This window comes from Megascapheus bottae, chromosome 4 (genome assembly GCF_031878675.1).
Source record: "Megascapheus bottae isolate mThoBot1 chromosome 4, mThoBot2.hap1, whole genome shotgun sequence".
Classification (NCBI taxonomy): Eukaryota; Metazoa; Chordata; class Mammalia; order Rodentia; family Geomyidae; genus Megascapheus; species Megascapheus bottae.
Window position 1 is genome coordinate 67408077 of NC_143512.1, and position 16849 is coordinate 67424925.

A 16849-nucleotide genomic window follows, 5' to 3' on the forward strand; every position below is an offset into this window, starting at 1 on the left:
CCGCAGACGGACGAGTGAACGTGGCGACTTCCCGGTCCGAAGCTGTTCTTCCGCCCCACGAGGTCTTTCCAGCCGGCCCGGGGGGACCCCGGCGCCCGGGCGGGACCCGCGCGCGGTCCGCGGCCCAGTGGGGTCTTCCCGGGCGTGGCCGGAGGACAGCTGGAACGGTGAAGGCGACGAGAGCGGCGGACGCGTCACCGTGCGGAGAGCTGGGGCCGAGGACTCCGGGTGGGAGGACGAGCTCGCCCGCCCGCGGTGGAAGAGCGGCCGGCTGTGGAGGCGGCGGCGGCTGACCAGCTCCCTCCCGCTCGACCACTTCCGGAGCCCTCGCCCCGCCCCGCCCAGCGCCGGCGCTGCCACATCCTCCGGTGACGTCATCGGGGCCGCCATATTGGAAAGACGCCGCCGCCGCCGCCGCCGCCGCCCCCGCTCCCGTTCCCGCTCTACAGCTCCGGTCGTGTCGGGCCACGGGTGCAGGCGGGAAGGCGGTGCTCTCCCGTTCCGGGGACGTGCGGCCCTCCTGCTTCGGCCCACCCCGTCTCCCCATGCCTGCCCGTGCGGCCGGCCGTCGCTGCGGCGCCCGGATCTAACACGGAAGCCCGGGCCCGGGGCCGCGGGGGGGCGGGGACACGTCGGAAGGAGAGCCCGAGTCCCGTCCCGCACCGCCGTGGGTCCGGCGCGGCGCCTCGGCCGGAGCCATGACCTCGCTGACCCAGCGCAGCTCGGGCCTGGTGCAGCGGCGCACCGAGGCCTCCCGCAGCGCCGCCGACAAGGAGCGGGCGGCGGGCGGCGGCGGCGGCGGCGAGGAGGACGCCCCGAGCCGCCGCGAGGAGCAGGACGACGACGACAAGGGCGACTCCAAGGAAACGCGGCTGACCCTGATGGAGGAGGTGCTCCTGCTGGGCCTCAAGGACCGAGAGGTGCGGACGCGGCGGGCCGGGCGGGGCGGGGCGGCGGCGCGGGCCGGGGTCGGGCCCGGGCCCCAGCTGGGCTCCGGTGGGCGCGGGCCTGTGCACCTGCCCCCTCGCTCCCGAGCCCCGGCCTCGAGCGCCCGACGCCATCCCAGGAGTGCTGGAGTTGGTTCGTGCCGAGCTTTCCAGATCCTCCCTGTAGCAGATGGCTTGGATCTCCTTTTCCTTTTTCCCTTCTCTTCCCGGCTCACAGCTAACTCCTTTTCCATTTCGACTCCCAGACTGTCTGGCTTTCCTCCTCCTCCTCCTCCTGTTGATCCCTGTGGAGTCTAGCTTTCAACGTCCCGGAGTCTGGCGTGTAGACAGACTGAAACGCCCAGGACCCCTAGTCCTCCGAATGACTGTTTAAAAGGGTTTGTAAGAGCTGGGAAGGGGTCTACGGTGGGCTTGCTAGGGCATTATGATTACTTCATTTCAATTAAAAAGCATCGAAAAATCAGGAGGAAAAAGTTACTTCACTGAGTAAAGTTAAAACTCGAAATTCTCCTGAAACTTCCAACGTCACTTTTTATGGGACCTTCGTTTTAGGCAAGAGATTCGTTTTGCTCTTGTTAAAAGTTTTATCAGATGAGTTTTCTTGTTTTGGGGAAACGTAGACGGTCTTGGGTTAGTATTTTAAGGAAGCACTTTTTCATGACGTGCTTGAAATGCCAGGTTTGTGATTTGCTGGAAGGTCTCAAAGATACCCCAGGTGTAACTTTCCGTAGATACTTATTTGTGTCTTGCCTTTTTTTTTTTGAAAATAATTACAATCCTCTTTCCCCCATATCTAGGAATTTCACAGGAAGTTAAAGTACATTGGTCATCCCTACCTATACTTAACGCTTCGACTCTGTGGTTAACATGTTCACTATATTTACTTTTTACATAGCAATCAATTTACAAAAAAGTGAATATTTTAAAGAGAGACCTGTGGACAGACATGTGTGGATATTTTATAAATAATACATGGTGAGATGGCCAGTGAGAAACTTTGACCTCAGGGTTGAAAAAAAATCATCTCTATAAAATAACTACACTCTTCCTAGTTCCATAAAGGTCCCCAGCTGCTGTTGTTTTTCTATGGCTCTTTGTAGCCACCTGATACTTAGAAATCTAAAGTATTGAAGTTTACCTTGAAGCCTAGGCCTTCTGAACAATCTGTTTCTCAGGTTTTCTTAACAGTGAACTTGAAAAAGTTGGTGTAACTGGGCCCATTATCTATTTAATTTCTGAGTTGTGATTATGAAAGCAAACTATGTAATTTTACTTTCTGTAATGTGGATGGAAAAACATACTAGTTGTTAGTGTTTAATATCTCAGTAATGTGATTTTAGAAAATAGTTCAACTTGGGGTTGGAAGTGTTGCTCATGTGGCTGACCACCAGCCAACAATCAACTTGATTTTTTCGGGGGAGGGGTGGGTCATGGGGCTTGACCTCTGGGTCTCCTCTCTGTCCCTGAGCTCTTCAGTTCAAGGCTAGTGCTTTACTACTTTGATCCACAGCACAGCTTCTGGTTTTCTGGTGGTTAATTGGAGATAACAGTCTCACAGGTTTTGGTGCCCTGCTGGTTTTGAACCACAATCTTCAGATCTCAGCCACCCGAGTAGCCAAGATGTGCCATACTTTGAAATCTTGGTAATAAACATGTTTTAAAAGTTTTTTTGGGGGGTGGGGTGGGGCCTGGAGTTTGGCCCTGAGTTCAAGGCCCAGGACTGGCAAAAAAAAAAAAGTTTTTTTGGGGGGGGTGAGGGAGAGGGAACAACATTATGGAGATTATGGAAATGTTTGAGAAAACACAAGAAAAACAAAATGGAGAAAACTCCCTGGAATAACAATGTACATGGATGAAATAGTAAAACTAAAAACTAGATTAGCTTTTGGTGTTGAGTTATATTAAGTGAGGAATTATGGTGAGAAAGTACTTGTCTGATTTTAAATGTGCCATTTTAAATGTTTTAAGTTAATGCTATGCAATCTTTCTGTCATTGGTTCTCAGGGAAATAATTTGTTGAAGTTTAATGTACTTGAACAATTTAAGCAATTTAAGTTCTTTGATGGCAGGTAATTGAAACCGTCTGTTGCGTTCCTATTGTGTCAGTAGTGGCTATATTGCAAGTCATGGCCAAGGTCCAGACACTAGCTAAATCTGATTTTTTTTCCCCTTCCTGATTTTGGCTGATTTCAACATCCACATAGGAAACTCTCTCCTTCGCGCCCCCCCCCCCACTCTGTAGCCAATTCCAGAGAATTGGTGGAGAGTGCTGAGATTTTTGCATTGCCTTAGATTTTGGCTCTAGAATTTTCTGGTTTTCCTTTCCACGTTTCCAAGCATATTTGAGTAATAGTAACTAATTGTGTAAACCTATGCATTAGGAGGTTCCCAGCTTCTCCAAGTCTTGTATAATTGTTTTGTGGGCAGAACCTTTTTTTTTTACCCTAGCCCTAGGCCCTTAAAAAAATGTTCCACTAGCCCAGTGCCTTAGTTCACGCCTGTAATCCTAGGTACTCAGAAGGCTTAATCCTAGCTACTCAGGAGGCTGAGATCTGAGGATTGTGGTTCAAAGCCATCACCGGCACTAAAGTCCATGAGACTCTTAAATCTAGTTAACCACTAGAAAACTAGAAGTGGTGTTGTGGTAAAGAAGTCGGGGGAGTAGGGTGGTAGCCTTGAGCTGAAGAGCTCAGGGACAATGCCCAGGCCCAGAGTTCTAGTCCCACAACTGGAAAAAAAAAAAAGTTCCATTTTTGCCATAATATACAGCTTAATACATGAATTATTTATTTATTTGCCAGTCCTGGGCTTGAGCTCAGGGCCTGAGCACTGTCCTTGGACTTTTCTCAAGGCTAGAGCTTTACCACTTGAGCCTCAGCACCACTTCTGGCTTTTTTTTTTTTTTTTTTTCTATGTATGTGGTACCGAGGAATTGAATCCCGGTCTTCATGCATGCTAGGCAAGCACTCTACCACTAGGCCAAACTCCCCGCCCATGAATTATTTTTACTTAGCATTCATCTTTGTAATATTTAGAAACTACTAGGATATTAACTTTAAATTTAGGCAAGTTATTAATGTTGGTCATACATGCATATGTAATATAAAATGTACATAATATACTTACATATATATAGTATGTAATTTATAGATTATACCATACATACATAATGTATAATGCATTACATAATTATAATGTATATTATGTGATACATGTGTATGTGAAATCAAGCATCAGTTTTAAGAAATGGCTAAATTGTGGAATTTAATTTAAAAAGCCTTATTATATTTCTTTAGCTCTTAAAATATGTGCTCTTGAAAATAATAAACCTGCAGAAACATGTGCCTGTGATCAGTTTTTACATATGTGGTTAAAATAGCTTCTGTAGCAAGAAGGAGAATGTGTCACCTTTCCAGAAGCCTCTCTTGAATTTTTTTTAATTTACTACCTATCATTCCTCAAGAGTAACCAGTAATTTAACTTTAGAATTCAGCATACATTAGGTTTGCTTAGTTTTTTTTTTTTTTTTTTGGTGGAGAGGGGTGTATGTTGGTCATGGGGCTTGAATTCTGCCTGGGCACTGTCCCTGAGCTCTTCAGCTCAAGGCTATCACCCTACCCCTTGGCCTGGGCATTGTCCCTGAAGCTCTTCAGCTCAAGGCTACCATCCTACCCTTGAGCCAAGCTCCACTTCCCCTTTTCTAGAGGTTAATTGGAGAGAGAAGAGACTCTGGTCCTTTTCTGCCTTGGCTGGCTTTGAACCTTGATCCTCAGATCTCAGCCTCCAGAGTAGCTAGGATTACAGGAATGAGCCACTGTGCTTGGCTTTCTCTGAGCTTTTTTGCTTCAGGCTAGTGCTCTACCACTTTGAGACACAGTACTGTTTCTGGTTTTCTGGTATTTAATTGGAAATAAGAGTTTCATGGACTTTATTGCCCAAGCTGGCTTTGGACAATGAGCCTCAGATCTCAGCCTTCTCAGTAGCTAGGGTTACAGACAGCCGCCAGTGGTGTTTGGCAATGTCTAGTTTTTTTTTGTTGGAAGTTAGAGATGAGAGTCTAGCAGATTTGTCTGTCTGAGCTCACTTCCAATCTACAACCTCAGATCTAACACTCTTAAGTAGCCAGGATTCTAGGTGTTAACTACTTGTGTTGCAATCCAGGTATTGAACATGTAAGTGCTATCTACCCTTGAGCCAAGCCCCCCCATTTCCCATTTTTGAGAGTTTAATTGGAAATAAGAATCTCAGGTCCTTTTATGCCCTGGCTGGCTTTGAACCTTGATCTTCAGATCTCAGCCTCCTGAGTAGGATTACAGGTGTGAGCCACTCTGTCTGGCTGAAAATGTTTTTACTCTTAAGTTGCATTCAGTTTATTTCAAAACAATTGGCAAGGCCAGGAGTTTGGCCTAGTGGTAGAGTGCTTGCCTAGTATGCACAAAGACCTGGGTTCGATTCCTCGGTACCACATACATAGAAAAAAGCCAGAAGTGATGCTGAGGCTCCAGTGGTAGATCCCTAGCCTTGAGAAGTCCAAGGACAGTGCTCAGGCCCTGAGTTCAAGCCCAGGACTGGCAAAAAAAAAAGGGGGGGGAAAAAAAGATTGGCAAACGATCTTAGAAAATAAATTATGGACTATAGTGGAAATGTGTGGAATAGGAAAATACGGAAGTTATCTTTGGTCAGGAACTGCAACAATATGCCATATTGTTTATTTTGTTTTTCTTGCTGTGCTAGATTTGAACTCAAGACCTTGCACACATGTTAGACCAGCAAACACTGTACCATTGAATACATCCTTAGCCCCTCCTTCTTATCTTTTAAATACCCTCTTCTCATGACTCTTTCCCTCTTTTCCCCTGATTTTGCTATGTAGCCCAGGCTAATCTTGAACTTAAAACGACCCATTTCTGCTTCCTGTGTTCAAAATAACCATCATGCCCAACCTGATTACTTTTTTCTTTATTGTTGGGCCTATTGGTTATTAACCATTTCCTGTAGGAGGCTGAAAGTAGTGGGAGATGTGGGAACAACAGATAACAAAATTGTACAAAACTATACAAGTTTATACAAAAGCTCTTTGTTAAATAGGGTGGGGGTAGAGATAAAAATAAATATGAAAAGTCTTAGTCTCTCCAAGTGCAAGGTAACAAGATGGGAATTAATAATGTATAGCATGTCTTTATCCATGTGTAGTAGAAATGATAAATTTTCATTTTTATTTTTGCCAGTCTTGGGGCTTGAACTCAGGCTAGGGCTCTACCATTAAGCCACAGTACCACTTCCAGCTTTTTTTTTTTTTTTCCTATGTATGTGGGACCAAGGAATTGAACCTGGGTCTTCATGTATGCTAGGAAAGCACTCTACCACTAGGCCAGACTCCTGGCCCAAATGTTCATTTATGAAGAAGTGTCCACTTGGGCTAAGGCCTGAGGGGAGCAGAAAGTTTATTTGAGCATTGCACTATTTGTAGAAGAGTGAACATTTCCTTCTTGGGAAGCCAGGATATGGAACAAAATCTTCCAGGGAATTCTTGTCATTGAGTAGTTAAAAGAATTTTTTTTTGACAGAGCTGAATATTGACTCTAGTACTTTATGTATTTTAGACTCACATTCTGCTGAGCTGCATCCCAAGCCCATAAAAGTTTTGGAGCTGATATGATTGGAAATTGAGTTAGAGATTTAGATTTGATTGTCAGTTTTTATTTACCTCTTGGTTACCAGAGTTTGAGATTTGAACTTGCTTAACCAGTTTTCTCTGCTGTTGCTCTACTACTTGTCTCTAGCTCTGTTAGTTCTTCAGTCTTTTCTTCCTGGGCTGACCTCAGACCCTGCTCCTCCAGGCTTGGATCTGAGCAGCTAAGTTTATAGGCATGAGCCATGGTCCCCAGCTATAAATTCTTTAAGTTGGTGTCTGTGCTATTTTACATTAGAAAATTGTTTTTCACATTTTGGCTATTTCCATAGGAACCATATTTGAAAATTACTATTTATAAATTTTGAATGTAGTGTTTTATTCGTCTAGCCACTCATTTTTTTTTTTTTTTTTTTGCCAGTCCTGGGCTTGAGCTCAGGGCCTGAGCACTGTCCTTGGACTTTCTCAAGGCTAGAGCTCTACCACTTGAGCCTCAGCACCATTTCTGGCTTTTATCTATGTATGTGGTACTGAGGAATCGAACCCGGGTCTTCATGCATGCTAGGCAAGCACTTTAACCACTAGGCCAAACTCCCGGCCCCAGAGCCACTCATTTTTTAAAATTTATTTTTGGTTGGTTGTGGGGCTTGAACTCTAGCCCTGGGTGCTGTTCTGAGCTCTGTAGCTCAAGGCTAGCGTGCTATGCCACTTCTAGTTTTCTGCTGGTTAATTGGAGATAAGTCTCTTGGACTTCCATGCCTGTGTCCAGCAGGTTTTGAACCAAGATCCTTAGATCTCAGCTTCCTGAGTAGCTAGGATTACAGGTATGAGCCACCTGTGCTGGCTTAGCCTTCTCTTTTTTTTGGGGGGGGGGGACAGTCTTAGGGCTTGAACTTAGGTTCTGGGCACTGTCCTTGGACACTTTTGCTCAAGGCTAGCATTTTGCCACTTGAACTACAGCGCCATGTCTGGCTTTTTCTGTGTGTGTGGCTTTGTGATGCTAGGCAAGAACTCTAGCACTAGGCCACACTCCCGGCCCTTCTTTTTCTCATTTGTCCTCCTATACTTAAGGGTGGTTTAGGATCAGGGCAGGGTCTTGAATGCTAGGCTAGAAACCTGTGGTGTGATTTTCTTTCACATTTCTCTGTAGTCTTAATCATGACTGATGGGTCTAAAACTAAAAGGAAAATAAGTTTTGATTTTTAAAAATTGTGAAATTTATGCAATAGGATTTATAATTCTAGTCACTTGTAAGTATAAGTCAGTGGCATCAAGTACATTCATATTGTGCAGCCATCACTGCAGTCCATTTCTGAGGGGCTTGAACTCTGGGCCCAGGCGCTGTCCCTGAGCTTTTCAGCTCAAGGTTTCCATCCTACTCTTGAGCCACAGCACCACTTCTGGTTTTCAGTTGGTTAACTATGAACTTTAGTGCCTGGGCTGGCTTTGAACTGCCATCCTCAGATCTCAGCCTCCTGAGTAGCTAGGATTAAAGTGTGAGCCACTGTGCCCAGCTCCTGGACTTTTTTTTTGGGTCATTTGTGGGGCTTGAACTGAGGACCTGGGTGCTATTCCTGAGTGCATTTGTTCAAAGCTAAGTACTTTATCACTTTTGAGCCACAGTTTGATGTTTAGGTTTTTGAGTGGTTAGTTGAAGATTGAGTCTCACATCTACTTTTGTCCCTCCACTGTCTTTAAGAGTGATCTTCAGATCTCAGATTCCTGAGTAGGATTAGAGGTGTGAGCTATTGGCTTTTTTTTTTTTTTTTTTTTTGGTGGGTCATGGGGCTTGAACTTGGCCTGGGTGCTGTCCCTGAGCTCTTTAGCTCAAGGCTACCACCCTACCCCTGGGCCTGGGCATGGGCATTGTCCCTAAGCTCTTCAGCTCTACCCCAGAACCAAGTCCCACTTCCCATTTTCTAGAGGTTAATTGGAGATAAGAGTTTCAGGTCCTTTTGTGTCCTGGCTGGTTTTGAACCTTGATCCTTAGATCTTAGCCTCCTGAGTAGCTAGGATTACAGGTGTAGCCACTGTGCCGGCTTTTGTGGTTTTTTTTTTTTTTTTAAATCATCATCTCATTCTAGAATTCTGGTCATTCCGTTTTCCTTCCTCTTAATCTCTAGTAATCACTATTTTGTTTTCTGTCTCTAGATTTCTAACTGCTTCATACAAGTGGAATAGAGTTGCCTTTTTTTCCTGTTTTTTGCCAGTCCTGGGCTTGAACTCAGGACCTGAGCACTGTCCTTGGACTTTCTCAAGGCTAGAGCTCTACCACTTGAGCCTCATCAGCACCACTTCTGGCTTTTTTCTATGTATGTGGCATGGAGTAATTGAAAACTCTGGTCTTTGTGTATGCTAGGCAAGCACTCTACCAGTAGGCCAAACTCCTGGCCCATAGAATTGCCTTTTTGTGTCTTGCTCTACTTACAATATGAATAAGCTTGGAAGATTATGCTAACAGGCTACATATCAAATTAAATAGTTTAAGGCTGAATAATAATACATGGTAAGTATATCATGTTGTATTTATTCATTCACATGTATTTGCATTGTTTCTACTTATTGGCTATCTCACTTGGTAAGAAAACAGAGTTCTTCTGAAGTATGAGATTCTTGGCATGATTTGTAGCTTAGATATGAGAGAGGATGGGACAAACACATAACTTATCATCAGTGTAAGAGTGGAATTTGTGGCTGAAGGATGGCCAGAAAGAACATTGCAAAGGATTGGAGGGAATATTTTTAGGGGGTACGATACTGTTTTTCTTGTTGGTTTGGCTTCCTCCCTTCCCCACCCCTCCCCTCTCTCCTTTTTATGGGTCATGGGTCTTGAACTTGGCCTGGGCACTGTCTCTAAGCTCTTCAGCTCAAGGCTTCCACCCTACCCTCGAGCCAAGTCCCATTTCCTGTTTTCTAGAGGTGAATTGGAGGTAGAGTCTCAGGTTGTTTTCCAGACTGGCTTTGAACCTTGATCCTCAGATATCAGCCTCCTGAGTAGCTAGGATTACAGGCGTGCCCCACTATGCCCTGCTCTTTTTTTTTTTTTTTTTTTGAGATGTTCTAGTCACACTGGTCAGGAGCTCTTGGGTTCAAGCCTTATATCTGCTTCCAAATGCTTAAAAGCATTCTGTACCTGCACCTGTGCCTGCTTAGAGATTACACATTTTGAGTCTGGTATATAATTTGATCAAATCTGTAGAGGCAAAACTGTCTACCATTGAGCTTTGAATTAGCAACTAATTAAACAATCATATTTTCTTAATTTTTCACTAAACATAGCACATTAAAGACACTAATTGAAACCACTGTTTTTAAGCCAAACCTGTGTGATTAAAATGAAGAATTTAGGAAAAATGGCTCTGTATCCAAGGCGGCTCACATCCTTAGGAAACTGACATTAGATAGCAAAAATGGCATTTGAGTTAAAAAGTTGTTCATTGAAAGACCTTGACGTGGCCAAGGGTTTGGCCTAGTTGGTTGAGTGCTTGCTTAGCATGCACGAAGACCGTAGTTCAATTCCATTAGTACCACAAACAGAAAAATACTGGAAGTGGTGATATGACTTAAGCGATAGGGCTCTATTCTTGAGAATGCCCAGGGACAGTGTTCAGGCCCTAGGACTGGAACAAAAGAAAAAATGAAAAACTAGGGGGCCGAGAGTTTGGCCTAGTGGTAGAGTGCATGCCTAGCATGTATACTTAAGGCCTGGGTTCGATTCCTCGGCACCATATACATAGAAAAAAGTCAGAAGTGGTGCTGTAGCTCAAGTGGTAGAGCTGTAACCTTGAGAAAGTCCAGGGACAGTGCTCAGGTCCTGAGCTCAAGCCCAGGACTGGCAAAAAAAAAAAAAAAAAAGCTAAGGCTCAAGAAGTGTTCAAAAGTAATCCTAGATACTCAGAAGGCTGATAGATGAAGGTTCAAAGCCAGCCAATGCAGACAGAGACGTTGATAAACCAATACATAGAAAAAAGCCAGAAGTGGCGCTGTGGCTCAAGTGGTAGAGCTGTAACTTTGAGGAAGTCCAAGGACAGTGCTTAGGCCCTGAGCTCAAGCCCAGCACTGGCAAAAAAAAAAAAAAAGAAAAAAAAAAAAAGCTAAGGCTCAAGAAGTGTTTAACTGTAATCCTAGAAAGTCAGGAGGCTGAGGTTCGAAGCCAGCCAATGCAGAGACGTTGCTAAACCAATAAGCCAAAGGTTTTGCCCAGGACTTGCCAAAAAAAAAAAAAAGGAAGACCTTGGCAGAGTGGCCAAGTAGTCTTAAATTTCTTCCATTTTGAAACATTTAGGACAATTCTAACTTCCCAGATTCCCTTCATCCAGGAAGCCATTTTAAATCCTCAGAGTCACTTTATAAACTTCCCAAGTTGTTTTTTATCCAGAGAAAATCATTTTTAATCCCCTTTCTAGACTTTATTTATTTGCGCCAATCTTGGGGCTTGAACTCAGGGCCTGAACACTGTCCTTGGGCTTTTTCCTCAAGGCTAGCACTCTATCACTTGAGCCACAGCACCGGCTTTTCTATGTATGTGGTACCAAGGAATCGAACCCAGGTCTTCATGCATGCTAGGCGTGCACTCTACCACTAGGCCAAACTCCCGGCCCTCCCATTATTTTAGTTCACATTTCAAATGACGCTTAGAAAACTTTGTAATAGCCAGGCATGGTGACTCATGCCTGTAATCCTACCTGCTAAGGAGGCTGATATCTGAGGATTGTGGTTCAAAGCCAGCTTGGGCACTAAAGAATGTGAGACTCTTCAGTTAACCACTAGAAAATGGAAAGTGGCCCTGCTCAAAGGGATAGGCCGGTAGCCTTGAGTTGAAGAGCTCAGGACAGTGCTCAAGCCAAGAGTCTAAGCCCCATAACTGACCAAAAAAAAGAAAAAAGAAAACTTTGTAACTAAAGTTCCTCTTTAATGCAATGTTGCCGGGGCCAACCAGCGGCAAACCAGGGTTCGCAGATTGGGGTTCCTGAAATAGGGGGCAAGGACTAGGAAGAAATAGAAGAGAGACAGACACACCGGGTCGGGATGTCCGCAGTCCAGGTAAAGACTGCCGCGTTGCACTCCCGCTTCTTCCCTCCTCCAGACCCAGGGAACCTCCAGGTGTTACATTCATATGGTAAATCTCAGGTCATTTACATAGAATAGGGCCAGAAAACAATAAGTCAATAAAGCCATTGTGTGATGCAAGTCAAGGTACAGTTTGATTCCACTCTGGCTACCAACACAATGTAATTATACTTTAAGACATTTGGTAATGCCCAAATCAAATGACCTTCTTTGTAGTTTAAGCTTAAAGCCACCCATTTACTTTTGTGGATTAAATTTAAATCCACCCCCCCCTTTTTATAGCATGTTGTTTTTGGGAATCAAAATACCAGATTTGGGGCTGGGAATTTAGCCTAGTGGTAGAGTGTTTGCCTAAGCATGCACAAAGACCTGGGTTTGATTCCTCCATACCACATAGGAAAAAGCTAGAAGTGATGCTGTGGCTCACGTGATAGAACTCTAGCCTTGAGAAAAGTCCAAGGACAGTGCTCAGGCCCTGAGATCAAGGCCCAGGACTGGCAAAAAAAAAAAAAACAAAACACAAAACCAGATTTTGAACACATTTACATACACACTTGTGCACAAAGGTCTTAAAAATGCGCAAAAATGAACAAGTTTTCTGGAATTCCAGTGGCAAGAGATACTTTTGCACTGTAGAATCATGTGTCGGGGTTAGAAAACAAATACTTTGGCCAAAAGTTTTTTTTTTAACTTTGTTAACCAAGATGTAGATGCTTTGTTAGCAAGGCATATTAGCATATAATTGACCTTTGAATACCTTTCAGATGAAGGAAAAGCAATCTTAGTGCAAGGATAGGGGTCTCATGAAGCTAAATGTTTAATTAGCGCACTATATGGCCTTATTCTGCTTATCTACTTTAGACTAGTGGGACCCTTTACAAACCAATTCCATAGCACCAAAGTTAAGGTGAGAACCAGGCCTGTGACCACCCATGTCCTGCCTCTTACTGCCATTGCGCCTAGGGTCCTCAGCCAGACACCCCCAACCATAGAGATAGATATCTAAAGAATAAGGAACAATGACACAGAAAACAAAGATCCATATTACAAACTGGTACCAATTCTTTTTTTTTTTTTTTTTGGTGGGTAATAGGGTTGTACTTGTCCTAGGTGCTGTCCCTGAGCGCTTCAGCTCAAGGCTACCACTCTACCCCTGGGTCTGGGCATTGTCCCTAAGCTCTTCAGCTCAAGGCTACTGCCCAACCCTTGAGCCAAGCCCCACTTCCCAGTTTTCTAGAGGTTAATTGGAGATAAGATTCTCAGGTCCTTTTTTGCCCTGGTGGGTTTTGAACCTTGATCCTCAGATCTCAGTCTCCTGAGTAGTTAGGATTACAGGTGTGAGCCACCAGCACCACTGGCTAAACAGGTACTAATGCTTAAGAAAACAGAATGAGAGAAGATCAGGACAAATAAAAAAATCAAAGCCTATTGGGATCTCCTTCCTCAGCAGAGCCCCAATTTTGCTGGGTGGCCTGATCAGCACTGGACCTCTTTCCTCAGCAGAATCATCAGACTCTCTTGTCATTCTCCTTGAGGGCTTGGTTGGGGAGGGAAGGGCCCTTAAAGCATGTCTGCTTCCCTTACCCCAACAATTCAAGATGGATGGACCCCCAGAAAACAGAAAACTAGACAAACAGAAAACATGACAAAGCAAACAGACTTAATAAGATTTCTAAGTGATGTCCAGCATCCATGGTCCTGGCTGTGGGAGTGGCAGAAGAGCCATTGGGCCCTAAGAAAGTTCTCAGATGGTGGTTGCCCTATGAAGTGGAGTATCCTGTCCTCTGGCAAGTCCAGATTGCCAAGACCATTTGCCAGTTTAGCTTCAGGGAACCCAAGTACAATCCCCCTGTCCCTCCCCTACCAAACTGGGATCTCACTGGGGCCTCCAAATGTAGTGCTAGAATTCAATTGTGAGATATCCATCCATAGCCTTTATAAGAAAGCAACTCAACTAGGTGCCAGTGGCTCACACCTGTAATCCTAGCTACTTAGGAGGATCTGAGGATCATGGCTCAATGCCAGCCTGAGCATGAAAGTAAGTCAGTGAGACTCATTTCCAGTTAACCACCAGAACACCTGAAGTGCTGCTGTGGCTCAAGTGGTAAAGCACTAGGCTTAAGCTGAAGAGCTCAGGGACAGCACCCAGGCCCAAAGTTAAAGCCCTATGATCTACAGAAAGGAAGGAAGGAAGGAAACAAAGCAACCACAGACAGACATTCCCTTAGAAAACTTGCAGCCCCCAGTACACTTAACACTGTTAGAAAACTAAGCCAGAGGGTGGGGGGTTTGGGGGGGGAGGGAAATGGGTACCAAGACATGTGAAAGGGTATCAATGTACGTGAATTAATGCACCTTCTATCTGGCAAATATCATGTAACCCTTTTACTAATTACAATAAAAAATGCAAAAAAAAAAAAATAAGCCAGAGAATAGGAGAGGAAAGAAAGAGCAGAAAAATAATACCAATAAACTAGATCACCTCCAGTGGAGAGCTGAAATGGGACACCAAGTTGACCTGAGGAGAGCCAGGAGACTTGAGACATACACTGTTAATAAACTTTTTTTCAGAATGTGTTTATTTGATGCTAGGGATTGAACATAGAACCTTGCTCTTGTAAAGCAAGGCACTCTACCACTTGAAGTATACCACCAGCCCTTTAGAAAGCAACTCAGACAGGTGCCAGTGGCTCATGCCTGTAATCCTAGCTACTCAGGAGGCTGAGATCTGATATCTGAGGATCAAGGTTCAAAGCCAGCCAGAGCACAAAAGGACCTGCTACTCTTCAATTAACCTCTGGAAAACAGGAAGTGGGGCTTGACTCAAGGGTATGGCGGTAGCCTTGAGCTGAAGAGCTCAGGGATAATGCCCAGGCCCAGGGATATGGCGGTAGCCTTAAGCTGAAGAGCTCAGGGACAGTGCCCAGGTTCAAGCTCCATGACATGGCCTCCCCCCCCCCCCACAAAAAACCCCACAAAACCCAACAAAACAAAAAACACAAAAAACTAGGGCTGGGAGCATGGCCTGGTGTTAGAGTGCTTGCCTAGCATGCATGATGCCCTGGTTTCGATTCCTTGGTACCACATACACAGAAAAGCCAGAAATGGTGCTGTGGCCCAAGGGACAGAGCCCTAACTTTGAGAAAGCCCAAGGTCAGTGGTCAGGCCCTGAGTTCAAGCCCCAGGACTGGCAAAAAAAAAAAAAACAAAAAACTCAAACAAAATTAACTACTCCTAAAAATCTACTCTAGGACACCATGGTTAAAATTTTATTTGCTTGAGAAGCAGTGTTCTCTATCTTTTGTATGGTGTAGTGAAGTGATCAGTGGCAGAGGTGGAAAGAATGTGCATAATGCTTCATTGTGTTTTTCGAGGGCTGAAAGGAGCACACCTAGATCAGCTATTGAGTAAGTTCCATTGCAATTGAACTTGGCCTCTCTATCCACCAATGCCCTTTATTGCCAGGGCTCCTGGCTGCTTGAACCACAGTAGACCCTCTCTGCTACCTCTTGTGGCTATCTTCCACCTGTAGTGGACCCAGTGTGGACCCATGGTTGTTCTTAAGTCTTGAGTGTCTCAGTTGTCAAATAGTAGGCTGTCTCTCAAGGTGACCTTTCTGTAGGTCACCAACATAAGGGACATGACAGTATATCATCACGGATGCTGGCTTTCTATACCAAGGCAGTTTCAAAGCATATGGGAGGTGTGGGGGTTTTCTTGTGACTATAATTGCCATCTGAATTACTTTGTGATTGTGTCTTCCATTTTCCTCTCCTTCCTGAGAAACTGTGATAGAGTTTAGAACTTGGAACTGTTGGCTACTTTTTTCTGTGGCTCATTTCTCTGCTACTTTTATTTCTGTTCAGATATAGTGACTCTAAACTCTTATTCATGGAGTCAAAAGCATCCAAGGTTTCTTAATTTGCCATTTTGTCACACCTTCTCTTTGTCTCTAACTTCAAATTAAGATCATGACTGGCTGTGGCACTAGAGGCTCATGCCTGTAAATCCTAGCTCCTCAGGTTCAAAGCCAGCTGTTCCACGCAACTCTTAGCTCCAATTAACCACCAGGAAACAGGAAGTGGCGCTGTGGCTGAAAGTGGTGGAGTACTAGCTTTGAGCTAAAAGAGCTCAGGGACAGCATCTAGGCCCATAGTTCAAGCCCCATGACTGACAAAAAAAAATTATATGGTGCATGTACTACTTTATATATCATGAATATTTCCCGATGTTGTACCTCTGATGATTATAATAATAATAATCCTAGGGCTTGAACTCAGGGCTTGGACTCTGTATCCTAACTCCCTCTGTGTTCAAGGCTCCTGCTTTACCACTTGAGCCACAGTGCCACTTCCGGCTGTTTCTGGTTATGAGATACTGAGGAATTGAACTCAGAGGCTTCATGCATGCTAGACAAGCACTAAGCCACATTCCTAGACCCTGTTCTAACTTTTTTTTGTTGGTCGTGGGGCTTGAACTCTGGGCCTGGACACTGTCCCTAAGCTCAAGGCTATCACCGTTACCCCTTGAGTCCCAGTGCCACTTCTGGTTTCGGGTGGTTAATTGGACATATGAGTCTCACATTCTTTATTGCCCAGGCTGGCTTTGAACCACGATCCTCAGATCTCAGCCTCCTGTGTATGTAGGATGACAGGTGTGAGCCACAGCTCCTGGCTCTGTTGTAACCTGTTTTTATTACACAAAAGGTTTTTCTTTTCTCGTCAATTGTGAGGCTTGAATTCAGAGCCTGGGCGCTGTCCTTAAACTTTTCTGCTAAAGGGTAGTGCTCTACCACCTTGAGCCACAGCTCTCCCTCTGGTTTTCTGGTGGTTAATTGGAGATGAGTCCCATGGACTTTCCTGTCCTGGCTTGCTTCAAACCATGATTCTCAGATCTCAGCCTGCTGAGTAGGTAGGATTATAGATATGAGTTACCTGTCCACAGAAAGATCTTATACCATGGAATGGTTATATCTGTCTTAGTGTATTTGTACAGATTTTTTTTTGTGGGGGGGATACATTAAAAAAATTAGCTTGTATTAATTATATGGAGGATTTTATCATTACATTTTCATATGTTTTCATTGTATTCCAATTATACCCCTTTGTCACTCTGATTTGAGGAGATTGAACTGTGAAGGAGGTTGAAAATATGAATACTGTGTAGACTGTAACTATTGACATAGAACAATATATTTTGT

At 44.5% G+C, this 16849-nt stretch overlaps 1 protein-coding gene across 1 annotated transcript in view; it reads left to right on the plus strand.

Annotated features, from left to right (window-relative positions):
- Nucleotides 1-417: 417 nt before the first annotated feature.
- The window catches only part of Golph3 (golgi phosphoprotein 3), a 29952-nt gene continuing 13520 nt past the window's right edge, over nt 418-16849 (plus strand). The window contains exon 1 of the mRNA XM_090332094.1: nt 418-920. Coding sequence (XP_090188220.1) covers nt 699-920 — 222 coding nt within the window. The 5' untranslated portion in view covers nt 418-698. The remainder of the gene's footprint in view (nt 921-16849) is intronic.